The sequence below is a fragment of the Melanotaenia boesemani genome, chromosome 14 (genome assembly GCF_017639745.1).
Source record: "Melanotaenia boesemani isolate fMelBoe1 chromosome 14, fMelBoe1.pri, whole genome shotgun sequence".
Taxonomy (NCBI): domain Eukaryota; kingdom Metazoa; phylum Chordata; class Actinopteri; order Atheriniformes; family Melanotaeniidae; genus Melanotaenia; species Melanotaenia boesemani.
In genome coordinates this window covers 4,789,605-4,806,461 of record NC_055695.1, presented here as the reverse complement: position 1 = coordinate 4,806,461, position 16,857 = coordinate 4,789,605, and the positions used below count along the sequence as shown (strand labels likewise).

The 16,857-nt window shown below is 38.4% G+C and overlaps 1 protein-coding gene across 2 annotated transcripts in view; it reads left to right on the top strand.

The window, feature by feature from the left end:
- Positions 1-11,709, top strand: part of exoc2 (exocyst complex component 2) — a 51,043-nt gene extending 39,334 nt beyond the window's left edge. Inside the window, exons 18-28 of one of the 2 annotated variants that reach the window (XM_042006618.1) lie at positions 1,107-1,187; positions 1,919-1,978; positions 2,519-2,580; positions 2,670-2,739; positions 5,009-5,125; positions 6,313-6,454; positions 10,355-10,410; positions 10,500-10,622; positions 10,843-10,904; positions 11,234-11,293; positions 11,393-11,709. In XM_042006618.1, coding sequence (XP_041862552.1) covers positions 1,107-1,187; positions 1,919-1,978; positions 2,519-2,580; positions 2,670-2,739; positions 5,009-5,125; positions 6,313-6,454; positions 10,355-10,410; positions 10,500-10,622; positions 10,843-10,904; positions 11,234-11,293; positions 11,393-11,486 — 927 coding nt within the window. In that variant the 3' untranslated portion in view covers positions 11,487-11,709. Of the gene's footprint in view, positions 1-1,106; positions 1,188-1,918; positions 1,979-2,518; positions 2,581-2,669; positions 2,749-5,008; positions 5,126-6,312; positions 6,455-10,354; positions 10,411-10,499; positions 10,623-10,842; positions 10,905-11,233; positions 11,294-11,392 lie in introns of both variants that reach the window. The other variant, XM_042006617.1, reaches the window with a different exon arrangement.
- The last annotated feature ends 5,148 nt before the right edge of the window (positions 11,710-16,857 follow it).

Below are 16,857 nucleotides of genomic sequence, written 5' to 3'. Positions count from 1 at the left end.
ACTGTTTCACTGCTTCAGCACCTTTTTTTTCTGGTCAGCTTTAGTTGGAAATGCATGGTTTTGTTTTACCTCTTCATCAAGAGAGCCCCCTTCACAGGGGGCAGCATGAGATATATGCTGTACAAAAGATCTTGAACACACTGTGTTGCACCAATCCTAACATGTAGCATACCAAAATGAGCTAAAAAATGCTTTGATTCTCCCTTTGTTCAAAATTAAATCACAAATGTCCTGGTAGTTTCCATGAAGATGAAGGGGTTTTATAGTGAAGAATTCACTTTTCCTATCATATACTATCTTGAAGTTCACTTCTTTCTGGATCCTAATAGTGTTTCTAAGGTGAATTTGAGGACAATCCCTAAAATCTCCTGACTCTGACCATTGATAGAGGTGTCCATCATTAACATTGTCTGATGGTTTCCTAAGATATTTACCTTTATAACATTTCCTTGAAAGTAATGTAGTTCTCTACTGTGTTCCAGGCAAATTTACTCTAACACATTAACACACGTCTTGACACAGAGTATGTCTGAAGTAATTTCACATGTCTCAGCTTTCTTTTGGGACCAATATTATATATTCCTTTGTACATACATAAACTTGTAGTTGTAAAGTCATGCTTAATTTATTTTGGGTAAATCATTGCAGGCAGGAGGCAGAAAACATGACCATGATGAAGAGGTTAACTGATTAGTGATGAGTTGTTTAGTACAAGCAGCTGCTTATTCTTCATTTAAAACATGCAAAACCAATCAGCTGGCAGGTGTGAGGCCTGCATCTTTATAATGTAGACAAATCAGCAAAGAAATCCACAAAAGAGGTATAACGGTGCGATTTTGGCTTCATAGCTATACAGATTGTTTCATGAACAAGAATCTGTTTACACTGAAGAAAAAATAAAAAAAAATCCAGAAAAGCTTTTTTTTCCCCCCAGCTAACTTCTTCCCGTAGCTTGTTAGCATCTCACTGAATTTGTTTCTCAAAGAACAGGAATTCCCTCTCATGGCAATGATGGCTGTCATTTGCTCGTGAAATGTCTTATAACACATAATAAAAACCTTTTTATTTACCTTTGTCTTGTTGTTCTGTCTTTGATGATCTTTCAGCCTTCCCACTTTGAACAGTGCATGGTCCAGATGCTTCAGTCACTCAAAGAGCCCATGGAAATCAAAGTTGGAGAAATCAATGTAAGATGCTTAGTGCCAACCTCTGTGCCGACAATGTAACCAGAGTTTTTGAAAGTGGTTCAAATGATGAGAAACAATACAAATTTTGTCTTCTTGGTCGACTTTTTGCTGCTACTGACATTTGAAAACAGGCGTGAGCTCGTCTTTTACAGTGTCCACAGAGACACGTCGGTGCTGCAAGAGGTGTTACAGGCGGCGTGTCTTTGGTAATGGTAGAGATTGATTAAACTAAAAGCTAATTTAGGAAGTGAAAGTTAAGGAAATATTAAGGAAAATGTCCAACAGAGTAACTACACTACAAACTTCATGCTAGCTTAAACAATTTGTATAAATTTTTGTATAAATAGAGAAAATTGAACACAGCAGTTGCACAACAGTCTCCTTTTCTGTGTTCCTTTACCATTAAAACTAACCCAGATGTGGTTCCAGTGCTATTCATGTCTGTATTCAGCTCAGACTGAACTAAAAGAACATGATTGTGGGAACTTGGCGCCCCGCTGTTTGTTTGTTTTTCTTTTTAAAGAAAACCAAGTAAAAAGAGTTTGTGTAACTGAAAGTAATGAAAGTTAAATGAGCTCAGCTCTGTTTGCTAAATAGTTGCCCCTTTTGCTAAGTGCTTTTCTTTGTGTTTTTTTTTATCAGTGTTTAATCTGTAGAAATCAACCTAATGTACAGTACAACTGTTTTAGCATTGAGGGAGGACTTTAGTGATACTGTGTCTCTTTACTCAGGTGCTGCAGTTAGACCAGGTCCAGGATCAAGCTGCAGAGCTCAGCGTGAGCATCATGAAGGTAAGATCTGACGAAGTCCATGGAGGAAGTTGTTGTTATTTCTTTCTTTCTAGTGTTTTTAGGATTTCTTCTATAGGTATGCAGCAAATTGGCATATTTGTCAAACATTCTAAGCCTGTTACTTCTATTAATTATTGCTTGATTTTTAAAATAAATCACACATCCTCTCCATTTATACCCTTTAAGTCCTGGGTCATAGGAAGCCAAAGGGATTGCACAGATTTTGATGACACAATTAGCACCGTACAGAGACCAGCAGACCTTCACAGCTTCACTCCTCCTTTGGTCTACAGCTCCAGACCAATTAAAACACACAGTACTGGTTTACCTGTCTATATTATTATTAATTAATTAATATTTTGGCTAAGCAGCATAAACTTTTTCATTTTCCCCTATGTATGCATTGTTAGACTGCATAATATTGAGACTAACACAAATTGGCCCTAATATTTTATTTTTTATTCCCTCATCTTACACTCTGTAATGTTTAAAAACGATTTGTATTATGTTGTTTTAATTGTATTAATTTGTTTAACTCAGGTTTTTATAAACTGTTTGGATCAGCTAAGCATGAAGTCAGATGGAGATATTGATGCATCCCTGTAAGTATTTTAATAGCTTTTTATAATCACAGTAAAAATCAGATTGTTGTGATTCACTAAGTTTTTACAAACTTCTCCTGTAATTGCAGCAACATTTCAATGGAGCTGTCTTCCCCTGACCGGTTTGCATGCATCCCGGAGGGCTTCAGGCCAACATCTGTAAGCACTGTGTGTACATTATTTGTATGTCTTTATAATATATCATTTATATATCAAACAGGTTGGGGTTATTACATGTGAAATCCCACAGCTGGTGACTTTCGGCGCATCCAAAGCGTGGGCCCTCTGTGTGACACAACAAGACAAACACATCTCACTCATTCGAACCACAAAATGTTATCAGTCTGTTTCCTGGTTGTGGACAAGCAGCAGATACGTCCTCATTTCCTGTAACTTGTTTGAGATGTTGGTGAAGGGGGTTAAGTGCAGGGGAGGAGGAGGACGAGGAGGAAGAGCAGGGTATAGACTGCTTCTGGTAAAGGGAAATGGAGCAAGGTGCAGATGGGGTTTCCCCAGCCCAAATATGTGTAGCCAGAGTTAGGCGACTGAGAGCGGATGACCAGAGTTTAGATTGGTGTTAAATAATATGAGAGTTAAAACCACCACATACAGTAAACAAACAAGGATAATACATGAAGGAAGGTTATTAATGAGATTTAACTGGATTTTATCTGTAGGTCTGAAGTCACAGAGGCTGAGAAGTGATGCAAGCCATGACATCACATGTAGTTACTAGAATTTAAGCTAAGACAATCTATCATCTCATCTCGGTCTGTCTGAGCTTCTGTTTGTCAGTATGCATTAATGTGCTTTTAAACCCTATTTTAGGACTTGAGAACAAGGACAAAAAGGACAGGTTTTACAGAATACATGAACTCACTGACTGCGATGGATTGGCGACTGCCTTCTAACTGCGTTCCTCAATTGGACTAAGTGGTATAGAAGACGAGTGAATGAACTCACTGAACCACAGTCATCCAACTCTTTGTGAGACGAGTAACAATTTCTAAACTCTAGTTAGAAAAGATTATTTAAAATTTCCTAAAAGGGAACATCTGTGAATGAATGATCCCAGAAAGCAGAGCCTCTCTATGACATAACCAGCAGAAAACAAAGAGAGAGATATACCCTGTATAAAACTATAAACACATACACTGCATAGTACACCCTGATCATTTCTTTGTACAGAGAACATCTTCATTGCTTGTCCTACAATAACTTTGATGACTGGATCAACAAGTGAGGGTATTTTCATTTTACTATGTTGCCTTACACCTGATTAGTATTTATTCATTTATTTATTACTTTGTTTAACCAGGTAAATTGATTAAGAACCAGATGTCATTTTAACTACGACCTGGCCAAGAGGCAGCAGTAAAGAGCCGTTCATATAACAAATACATTCACAAAACATTAAAAAATAGCCATACTTCAGCAACAATTACACTGCATTCATTTTGGAATTACCAAAACAATCAGAATCAGGTGTACTGATCAGAAATCATTGTAATGAATCATTGAAAGTAAATAGTGAGACATAGGTACGAAGTTTTAGTGTTTTTGTTTTGTTTTTTTTATTGTTTTTTATAACAGACTCCAGTCGTTAGGGACAGCAAACTTAAATGAAGAACGACCAAAAGAGGTGCAGACCACAGGAATGTTGATCAGTGAGAAAAGACAGGCTTTTTACTGATGGTGGTTTTGTAAATAAATTGGTACTAAAGCACCAACCTGCAGGAATGAAGTGATGGTCAGTTAACAAGTGGTTATTGAATACAACGATGGATGTTGAAAGAGGCACCAGTAATAAAACGTATTACAGTATGACATAACATCCAGTTTTTTTAGAAGTATTTCAGGAAAATTGGGGACAATTCTGATAACCGAAGAGAATTTTTTGCAAAGAAAGGCTAACTTCAGCTGGCAATGAGTCATGTAAAAGTTGGGTTGAGAGTTAAGATGAGATTGACAGGGCATTTAAAAAGGTGGATACACCCCTGTTAAAATGCTCTGTTTTTATGATGTTAAACACAACTGTAAGAGGCTGGGGTGAAAGCCTAGAAAAGCATCACAAAAGAAGAGTGCACACATTTAGTGATATCAGTGGGCTAATGCAGTTATTGCAAATGGATGTGAACTATTATTCACTTTAATCTGTTTGAAGTGTTTTCCAGTGCTTTTACTCAACTTAAAATGTGGTGTTTGTTACATAACTGAAGAGATTGCATTATTTGTATCAGATAAATACCTGGAAATAAAAGCTGAACTGTTGATCTTTTGATGAAACCTAATTGTTTATAACCCACATTAGGTTTCTATGTTGTTGTTTTTTTTCTTTTAAAGAAACTACCATTATAACAGGAGTTATATCCACCGTACACCTTAAATTAGTAAACAAAAATTAAAATCAAACATTTTGTGTGTGTAGGAGCAGCGTCTGCTGATCATCCTCAGTAACTGCCATTACTTGGAGAGACGCACCTTCCTGAACCTGGCTGATCATTTTGAGAAGCACGGCCTAACAGGGACGGAGAAGATCACTCGGGTCAGTATTTTAAGTCTTCGTTTTAGTCATCGTCCACACTGAAAATGAAGGAAGCAGCGCTGTTGATGAGAAGTGTGTTGAGGTGTCATAAACGACAAAGTTGATTAGAGAGACTTTTTCTCAGCAGAGATGACTCTTTATATAAACAACAAAAAAAAAAAAACATAAAAGTAAATGTCACTATCTTGTCAGCTCAGTGTCACATTTTCTCCCTTTCTCTTTCACATACACAGCTGCACACAATGACTAATGAATGAATCACAAAGCAAAGAAATGTTCAGTTTGTTTTCCAGTAAAAACTGTTGAACTGTATTTTCTTTGAAAGATCAATTTAGAGTCTAAGATGTTTCTATGGGTGACATTGTGTCTAGATTTTAATCTTCAAAAGTTGGAATACCTATGAAAATGAATGCAAAATAAAATAAATAAAAATCCCCTTACTCTGCATCTGCAAAGAGCAAACACAAAAAAACTACTAGTATGATTTAGAGGTTGCAAAGAGGCTCCAAACAAACATTTTAGATCTGAACAGTAAAGTTATGCATTTTTTTATTAATGAAAAAGTCAAAACATTTTATGTGCATGCAAATCTTGGCATGATTGCATGAAATGTTCATGTGCTATAACTGTAGATTCATAAACAGTGACAATATCACAACTGTGGTCATATTTAAATTAACTGAAATAAATAACTTGGAGGAGGCTGTTTGTCAGACTTCTAGAAAAAAGCAACAGCTGAAACCACCCAGATTCAACATCTTATCTCCTACTGCTTCATAAATTGTTTAACTTTAATTAGGCTTACACTGATATAGAGGCATAAAATGAACAATGAAAGAATATAAATTATTATTTTTTTATTTTGTTGGTTTGTTTATTTGAATTTTTAAAAGATGTGACAGTCTTAAACCAGTGCTGGTAAGCTGTTACCAATTAACAGTAAATTTACAAGGAATTACTTCAGGTTTAATTCAGTTTATTTACATAACATCTTGACAACTCTAACTCATTATAATCCAGTTCAAACCAATTTACTCTTGTTCATATTTATATTCAAATGGTAATTCATAAAAGTAGCCACCAAGAATCACAATAGATATTTGGTTTGCTTACCCAGCTATGAGCACAAGTTATGTCACAGGTGAAACTCATGAATAATGTTTCATGGGTTCTCTTTGACCTGCCAGGTGAGTGTGGACGCTGTACGTGAGCTGGACAGGAAACTCTTTGAAGCCTACATCGAGAGACGAGCTGACCCTATCGCAGGCTCCCTGGAACCCGGCATCTACGCTGGATATTTTGACTGGAGAGACTGCCAGACACCTACAGGTATTACGCAGCAGAGCCACAAACGTCACCTCAGCTCATGCTGATAAAACCTGGAATTCGTGTCTGAGGCGATGAGGGAAAGCACCCATAGCAACCACTAACTGACCCTGGTAACATCATGCACTCGCCACCAACAGCCCTGTTGGATGAGAATTAGCTCTTTCTGATTTGATCTGCACAGTTGTGGTTCACATGTGTCATGTGAAAAGTACAGCTCTTTGATGGCTTACTGTAAACTCTGCTGAGATCATTCTGTCATTCTTCCCTAAAGCTTTCGTGGCCTTTGTGCTGAGCTGTGGGTGTGCAGCGATACGTGTGTACATGAGTTTACTTTGACATTTCTCTCATCAGATGCACCCAAACACAGGTGAAACCTAAATGTGAATGTGTGGTTTACCTTCACATAGGATGTGAACCAATAAATGAGTGTGACTGAATTTTCAGATGGGCATTTAGCTGCTTTTTGCACAAAGTTAAACGCTCATCTCAATCAAAGTTCGAGTCTCACTGTTGTTTGTTGTAGCCTCTGAGAGTTTGTTCACGAGCTACATGTGAAAGAGGAACATTTCGGACACTAAACCACAGTTCTAGGATATGATACTTTCACTTGTTGCACTCTTTGTGTGGGATTCAAGTTAGCGTGTGGGGTGCTGCAAGGCATTAAAAATCTGGTTTCAGTACTTTCTTTCTGTTGCTGCTTTTAGCTGTTTCACTGTCAGAGATTACTAGATGATATATTTAAAAAATTCAGGCAGCACATTGAGACTTAATGAAAAATTAAGTCAAATTCAGTGAAAACTGCCTTTCATAGCCACTAGCTCTTTTTTTTAGAGCACAATAAATAATAAAACAATAAATGCATTTATTATAAAATTCTTTTGTTTACTCACACTTCTGGAAAAAACTATTTCATTCTAAAATAATATTATTTGGACCAGTTACTTACATTCTCCTTTAAATATTGTATATACTAACCAAAACTTTACAGAATACTCATCCTATTTGTAAGTGGTTGGTATTGGGTATCAGTGGTCGTCATGGCTATCAAAACCTTTCTCTGATCCTGCTTGTAGACCAGGGCCACTATAAGTTTTGGTATTGATGCATTCATTCTCTGTACCACTTAGTCCATACCGTGTTGCGGGTAAGCTGGATCCTATCCCAGCATTTTAGCAGGTGAGAGGCGGGTACACCCTGGACAGGTCACCAGTCCATTGCAGGGCCAACACAGAGAGACAAACAACCATTCACACACACTCACTCCGAGGGAGAATTTAGAGTGACCAATTAACCTAACATGCATGCCTTTGGATGGTGGGAGGAAGCCGGAGAACCCAGAGAGAACCCACGCCTGCACGGGGAGAACATGCAAACTCCTCAAAGAAAGGCCACTGCCCCCCAGGTTCGAACCTCCCCCCCAGCCAAGGCTCAAACCAGCAACACACTTGCTGTGAGGCTGTGGTGCTAACCACACCACCGTGCAGCCCAAGTTTTGGCATCACTATCAAAATAATTATTTCCATAATCTTCTTTCCTTTTTATCCATATTAAAATATATAAAAATGTCTGAAATGATGGAAATGAAACATAACGCTGAAGTAAAAGCTAACTATGTGGTATTTGCAAACATGATGTTCAAACTCCTACACGATAAAGCAAAGAATACTGGCCAGGTCGCTGAACAAATCAGTAACAGAACTAAAGCGTAATTTATCAGTTGTTTATTTCACACCTCTGCACAACCCTGTAGGAAGGTGCCACATTGAGAGATTGTAAAGCCCCACTATGGAATTTGGACAGATTTTCTCACTGCGGCATCCCCTAATGACGGCTAATTCAGCATCCATTTGCATCCTGTCTCTTCTCTGAGCTCTCTCCAGCAAGTAAAAGTCAGTCCACCTCTTGCTCTGTCCCTTTCTCTCTTTGTTTTCCTAACTGATGGGTTCGACACACGGGAGGCGACCAATGACAGCAACGGCAGCAGTGTCGCGTGTCGCGCTCTCCGATCGCTTTTCTCCAAGAAATGTGATTGGTTATGGTATCGAAGGGAATTTTGACCATTTATTATCACATTTATTATAAAAGTTAGTATCGATCATTACATACAGTAAGGTATGCATAAACTAAACAAAGTTTGCAATGCAAATATAAAGTAGCTTACAAAAACACAAGATAAGATAAGAAACTTACCGGACATGTTTACCCTGGTGCCAACAAGTTCCCATGCGGCTGCCTTTTTATTCACATCTCTATTAAGTGAAGTATCATAAAGTATCGGAAAATCAGACACAGCTGATATGATCTGTTCCTCCATGTTGCAACGGGTTGCAGACGGCACCGTCTAGCCTGCTCTCATTGGTCAGTCAATGAAAACCTCCCTGGTTGGCTGTAGTGCCAAGTGACAGCTACAAAAATGGAACATTTTTCTTTTTTTCTGTGTCGCGTCGCAAGCCCCGTGTGCTGGCCTACGTGAGCGACCGCAACATTTTACATGCACGAATGTCGCCTGTCGCTTGGCTGGAGGAGGACAGCGATTTCCGCCTCAATACGCAGGTTTCATAGGAAATGAATGGGGAGGGAGGAGCGTCGCCTCCCGTGTGTCGAGCCCATGACTCTGATAAAACCGTCTTGTTTTTTTGTTTGTTTGTTTGTTTGTTTGTTTGTTTGTGTGTTTTTTTTTTTGTTTTTTGTTTTTTTTTTTTTTTTTTTTTTGGGCTGAATCATCCATGGTTTATGTTAAAAACATTCAGTGTGTTGATATCCGGTTGCTGGCATGTGATGCAGCCATAAAGCACTGAGACCGTAAAGAACTTGTGAAGCATGATTTCTTAGCCTCGGGATGCTGCTGGGCAACTTAAGCTTCGAGAATCGACATAATAAATGTCACAGTGTCATCAAAATGTGTTGGCAGCTGGAAAGTGCTGTTCAGCAGACAATGCCTAAATATGGATGTAACACAGATATAAGTAGAAAGAGCTTCTTTCTTTGTTTTTATGGTCCTCACACATGTAAGCTGTTTTGGTTTTGGGTTTTTTTGGGGGGGTCATTTCAGCACACCCTCTACTCAAAGGTTGCTGCCCAAAAACAGCCTTAACAAATGAGAAGTAGCAAGAAAACCACCAACAAAACAGTGTCTCCACAATGATGTACACACATACAAAGATTTTTTTTTGGGAGTATTTTACTTATTTGTGCTAAAATAGATAATTTCCTTGACTGTTTCTTCTTTCTATATTACTCATACTGTTTACTTTAGTTCCCAAATATTAACAGTATATAGACTGTATATAAAAGATTGATGCAGATCCCCAATAATATAATTTAATAGTTTATAATCTCAACTGCTAGTTATTAAACTATTGCATGACTAACTTTACAGTAAAATAAAATTAATATAAATCAGCATACACTACAAGATTTATGTGCAAAGCATGCAATAAATACTTAAAATAAACCATTAAACTATCATACAAGTTTATACAAAAAGCAATATCTTAACATGGTGAGCTGGTTTTCACCAGTTTGTAAGAACTTTCAGGGAATACACAAAAATGTCCTCCATGAGAACCTGAGCTTTGATTGGTTCTCATGGAGGAAATAGTTAAAAATTGAAGCTAAAAGAAAAAACAAAGCGCTGCTACTTCACACATGGACCTCCTTTGATGTGAAAGTGAATTCACATGAAACTGTCTGAAGAAGGTCCGTGCTCATGGAAGAAGTTTTGTCCTGCTTATATAAAAATGTTGCAACGGTTGTGATTCTAAACTTAAAACTGGTCCATGAAGCTGTGGATGATGTGTAGGAGGTTACATCTGTGTAAACAGCCTGAAAAACACTGTCCTGACATGACTGACCTCTCCTGTAACTCAGCTCACTACTATTCCTTGTCCTGCTTCACAGGTGTGAGGAACTACCTGAAGGAAGCTCTTGTGAACATTATCACAGTTCATGCTGAGGTACAAACTCCCTGCACACCTCTTACACTCATTCTTTGAACTTCTCTTTTCTTCCACACTTTCTAATGTCAGCTCTTTCTCCCTGTCAGGTCTTCACAGTATCAAAGGATCTGGTTCCTCGGGTTTTGTCTAGAATTGTTGAATCGGTTGCAGACGAGATGTGTCGCCTTATGCAGTGCGTGTCCTCCTTCAGCAGAAATGGTGCCTTACAGGTACACACTAACACACACACACAAAGACAAGGCGAGCAGTTTCTCACTCATAGTAAGACCCTGACTCATAAGTCGACCCCACATTTGTTAGGGGATCCACCTGTTATTTCTGATAATACCACATTCCAGTTCAAGATGCTAACTGCTGTCAGTTGATGATTACTTGAATTCACGTTTGTTGGTTTTCCCTTTGTTTTCTGCACCCCACCACCCAACTCAGGCTCGACTTGAACTCTGCGCTCTCAGAGACGCTGTAGCCACATACCTAAACCCCAACAGCAAGTAAGTGCAGCACACATGGGAACTCAGACACATGTTCCTGGTGATTTATGGCAATGAATGTCACAGACATAAATCTTAGCAATCGCACATCCCTCACTACAGTCCCTATTTATGTTAGTTGGTGGCTTATGGGAAAGGAAGTGAAAGTAATCTGGGACTCTTGCGTGCCTGCACTGAGGTGCGTGTGTCCATATGTGTGTTCATGTGAGCAGGTCCATGTGCATGTCAGGATACACGCATAGACTCATCCTGAACTGTATTTTCTGGTTTTGGAGTGTTAATAAATGTGTCTCTTGATAAAACACTTAAACTGAGCTTCTTATTTTCAGTGCCAGCTTCAAACTGGCTCTAGACTCTCTGCCTCAGTTGCACAGCGGAGGCGACAAGAAGTGAGTCTGCTTTCTGGCACAGTTGTTTTCATTTTCAACATATCTATGTTTTAAAAACTGATTTTAAATATCTTGTTCTGTTTTTATCTCCACTTCAAGGTTAGTAGAAGAGCTGCTGAATAAGTTTAAGAGCAGCATGCAGCTCCAGCTCACCTGCTTCCAGCCTTCCAACATCCAGCCTGTCAAGAGATAATCTAAATCCACTTTGTCCACCACTACACTGCAACGCCATTGCTCCTAATCTATGTGCAATCAGTTAATTAACTTGAACATTATCGTTTTAACTCTCACTTGATTATTTACTCATCTTTGCTCATTGTTACTTTCAATTTCTGCTTCACCAGATGAACACAAATATCTGTATATCTAATCCTGAAGCACTAAATGAGTCAATTTCATTGTTACTGTGCAGGACAGTCCCAGTTGTATTGGTTATTCTAATGATGTACCACCAGTCAAGTAGCTTACAGGCAGAGTGCAAGTGGGGATCTTCCTTGTTTACTTCATGCGAGAGTTCTGGATCAGTAGTGGGACATACTACAACCAACTTGGAGTCTCCTCTCAGGCTGAGCTGTGCATCCTCATTACATGCTGCTCCATCATGATTTGCCTAATAAAATGAGCCAATGTACTACAAAAGTGTTAGATTTGTGCTCAGATGTGAGTTGGTGTTTGATAACCCAGAAATTCTGATCATGGTCTTCGTTAGCTGTTCCGTTATGTCCGTCTATGTAGCCATATAAGGATTACTGTCTGTGTTTGCATTCAGCCTTTCTGTAGTTAATTTCATTGTTTATCCACTACAATGCTCTTCAACCTGAAAGAAGAAGTTTGTTTAGTCTTTTTCAGGGAAACGTGTCAGAAAGCGAAACAGAGCCGCCGTCATCTTTGTGGTTTTTGCCTGTTCACCAATGGATGAACGAAAACAGGAGGAAAATATGTTGAGATAGATTTGGGTGTTGATGATGGTGGTATCCCTCCTCCCTGCTGGTGGTGCCCTGTTTCCAGTAGTGACCTGGCCACAGGTCTATCCATCTCCATCACCATTCAATGCCATTTCAGCCGTCTTTAATTTAAAAAATAAAAAATAGAAATCTGTCTTCAGGTGTTTCTCTGAACATTCTCGATGCCTCAACTTGAGCCTTCTGATCTCAGCCATGTTTCTGAGACTAAATGTTCATGGTGATCATGTTAAGTTTTGTTATAACTTATATAGTTAATTACTGCATTGTCTTCTACAACCTCGCAACCATTTTCTGCAAAATATTACCTTTTTCAGGCAGACTGACCTCAGGTGCTTGCATGTTTGATGTTTAACTGAGGCCACATCTTAGAAAAGGAATAATCTGTAATACATTCACATAACAAACAAGGCTGTATTATGTGGAGATGGAAAAGTGGGGATATGGTCGTAGAACACGCTTGTGTGGGATATATGGAAGCAGTGCAGTTATGTCATTGTGTCCAGTGTTTTCGTCAACGATGACAAATTTATTTTGTTGACGAACCTTTTTTTCATGACGATATCGAGACTGTGACGAGCTAAAAATGGCTCTGATGACGAAAACATGACAAGACGTTTGTGAGATTTCGTAGACGAGACGAAAATGTTCAAGGGATGATTGTCCGACATTAAAAATGAACGACATTCCTGCTTTGTGAGCACAATCTGTCGGTCAGCAATGCGGCTGCGTCAGGGTGACATAAAGCCACAGTTACCGAAGTAAGGATGTTGTTGCTCTTTGGTTTTTAGGAGTAATTGATTACAGTATTTGCTGTTGGCTGGGAAACCTTCTAAGTCTAAAACCATTCCTTTTAATTTTCTAATTTTTGATGAAAATAACCAAACAACAAGCTCATGATGTGTTGCTATATGTTGAACTTATAGATCAGCTATTTTCTTGTGTGTCATTGTTGTATGATGCAGTAGGGCATCAATTTACGAAAAAAGCTGAAATATAGAAAAAAAAGGTTTCTACCCAACAGCGGTTAAGTATAACACGGCAGCATTTCATCCCTGTTGATGGGAAAGTCTCGGCTAAAGCTACCAGTCTGGTAAAGGATCAGGTTATTATGCAAAAGCATTAAGGTTGTTTTATGAATTACTTGTTATAACCTGTCAACCTTGATTCCACTTTTTAATACATATGATTGACCTAAATTATTTAGTTAAACACTAATACTTTTTTTTACTTGACTAAAACTAGACTAAAACCTTTTTGAGTTTTTGTCGACTAAAACTATCAAACTTAGAAATGACTAAAATGTGACAAACTAATAAGCATTTTCATCATGACGACTAAAACTAAGACTAAAACTGAGATGCCTGCCGAAAACAACACTGATTGTGTTGTGATATCAACTCTAAAGGTCTTATACATTTTTCAGTTTTTGCATTCATTTTCTTGAAGTCTTGGGCAATGATGCGTTCTTGTTCATGAACTATTTTGAATTAAATTTAATTATAGATGTTATCAAACATTTGGTTTTCACATGTTGTAAGAGTAATTAAAAGAAAATTCAGATAAAGAAATGTGACAGAGTAAAAGAATATAATGGGTGACGTAGGGTTACCATATAATTTGCATCACATATGACTAGCAGTCCTCCACCAGGAGGAGGTCCAGGACTCAGTGGAGTGCTTATGCCTCTTATCTTGCATTGCAACACCTCAGTATCTCCTGAGATCTCCTGGAAAAGCTGGAGATCTTGGCTCTGTTGCCCTCATCGCTCTGGTTCCAGATGGATGGTTAGCAGCTAATTTGAGGTGAAATTAAAGTCACATGTTTGCACCCAATTTATTGAAGCTGGCTCTATCAAAGTCTAATCTTCATGTTCATAGATCACGACATGATGAACGCTCATCATGCTAAAAAGAAAATGAAAAACCATCTGTAGTGTTTAGATTTCACCAATCCACAGTCAGTCATGTTAAAGTAGTCCTTGCTCCCCTCAGGAGTGGTTGATCAACAAAGATCACAGTCCTGTCTATAATAATCTGTGAGGTTAAAATGGAAGCAACGGCTGTCCACAAAAAACACTGGTGCTGATCTGTATCCTTATAGAAATTATAAAGACATCAGAAAGATGCTCAAAAGATTCTGTTATATAAGTAGAAACATTTTGTTTGTTTAGCGAAGAAGAAATCATTGTAGAGATCACCAAAAAACAAGTGGTTTAGATTACTTGCCTCCCTCCAGGAATCAAACAGACGTAATTAGGTCAAAGTGTCTTTATAGTAGAATTCCCCCAACAGGAAATTCTTCACCTGTAATGGAACTTCCCATCAACGGCACTCCTCCCATAGGAAATGCAGAAAAACTTTAAAGAACTACGAACATAGATGCCTAAATACTGTAGAAAATTGCATGATTTAAAATGACAGGATGATTTCATTCAACCCACAAGATTTCCACAAAAATCCACAATTTAATACACAGTTAATAAATTTCCAAGGTTAATAGTTTTTCTTTCTTCTATTTGTTTTATTTTTTTTGTTCGGTTTGGCCGATTTTAGGACTTCTATGAAAATCTGATGTTTCACATCATAAGAATAAAGGAATCTTGTGAAAAGTTCTCAAACTTTTAAGCAACCGTGGCATTTGTTTGCAGAGCTGTTGGATTCGAGGTGTGATGGGACTGTTTCCAACCATGTAGTCATTTGTAACTGTCATCTAGTCCTTAAATTTGTCTTCAGACCCAAATCATTACAACTCTAAATGAATGCGCATTTCTAGGCAGTTGGTTTGTGGGCCATGTTTTTTTTTCTTTTTTTTTCTAACCAACAGTTTAAGCCATTCATCTCTGGAGCTCCAGCTCATTTTGGTTGTGCTGTTTGGCATGTCTCACTTTGAGGGAGGATGCTTTGTTCAGGGCGTGTGCAGGGTGGGGAAGGTGTGGGCTGTTGCTCGGTCAGGGCAAACTGAAATGTTGGATCCCAGAGGAAGATAGCTGTGGGTGTACGGACTTAGAAAGCAAGCTGTATGGTTGTGGTAGTTGTAGCTACTCAGACAGAGGAGACGGGCTCGCCCACAGCTCACATGAGAAAGTTTGGCAGGACTTGAAGGGTTAACTGAGGGCATTGTTGACGTGATTAGTTCTGTAGTGGGAGTTGACCTGATAAATTTTGTCTCTTTAATGTACAAGCCACAACCGTAATTCTTAGGAGTCCTGTGTTTGCAGCTTTCTCTTATCATCAACTTTTGTGCACCTCAGGCCTTTTTTTTTTGACTTGGTTTCCCATCTACATGTAGGGGAAAGCCATGCAGAGCAGACGAGTTGTTTTGATTGTCTGCGTTCTAAACTTAGCCCTCTGCCCTCCCACGAATTCATTCATAAACCTTATCCGCTCTTCACAGGCTCAGTGTTTACAGTAACAGAGGTGAGAAAGGGGAGTTTTCTTTCATATTTTTTCTTTATTTTCTGTTCCATTCTGGAGAGAAGATGACAAAACCTGGTTGAAAAAAAACAAACAAATTGATCTTCAATCTACTTTTCTTCACATTGAGTGGGCAAATGAAAGGATGGAGAAACTTGACACCTCATGGAAGATTAGTTTAGGCTCACCTTGATGTGGAGCATACTTGTTACCTGTTTTTGAAGCAGATGAACTTCAAAAACTCCCTAAGATTAGTCAGTGGCACATGCAATAGACACAGGTCCCTTATTTTTCTGCATTAATTTAATCAGCTTGAATGGGAACAGCTAAAAAAGTCATTAAATTTAGCAGAAATGTTGAATTTCTAAAGATTAGATCAGTGATATATATGTTTTTTTATACATAATACATCCCAAATGTTTACTATAGTGAAGTTACACATCAGAGATAATAGTTTTGGCCCGAATCACATAGAAAATGTATTTATTTGCATTTTTTACTTTGATGACGGTGCAATTTGATGACAGTAAGAAATTGCTGGATATCACCATCTGTCGAACTGGATTGAGTGTATGTGCATTAAGCATACACATGCAGTTACACTGATAATAGTCAAACAAACAACTTAAGGAAATGAGATACTTCTGATTTCGTTTGAACTTTTGGTTTTAAACAGTGCATCTTGAAGATAGCATCTCAAGCTCTGTGAAATCCCTTTTTCCAGTATTGTTTAATATTCCATATTAAATCTTAACATGCCCTTCCTGCTAAAAAGCCATTGCATGGTTTATGAATTGTTTTCCAAAAAGTAACGTCATTAACTGATGACGTCTTCTTTCCTCGGCTTCTGAATTATTTTGCAGCAGAAATGTTTTTGTGGCTTCTTTATGTTTGTTTCGTGAAAGTGGAAACAGACTCTGGCAGCAGAAGCCAGAAAAGCTTTCTACCCAGTGCAGCACGGAAAACGCGGCCAACCTCTTCCTCTCTCTCTCCGCCCCTCCTGATGTCATCACATTGTTTGCGATAACCAAGTGTTTGATTAACCATCCTGCATCTGAACCACACTTCCTGTTCAGACCACGCACACATAGTACTGATGTTACCCAGAGAGCTCACACAGTTGTGAACATAACCAGTCACTTTTTACAATTTATTGGTTTTTAAGTAATATTAAAAAAAAAAAAAA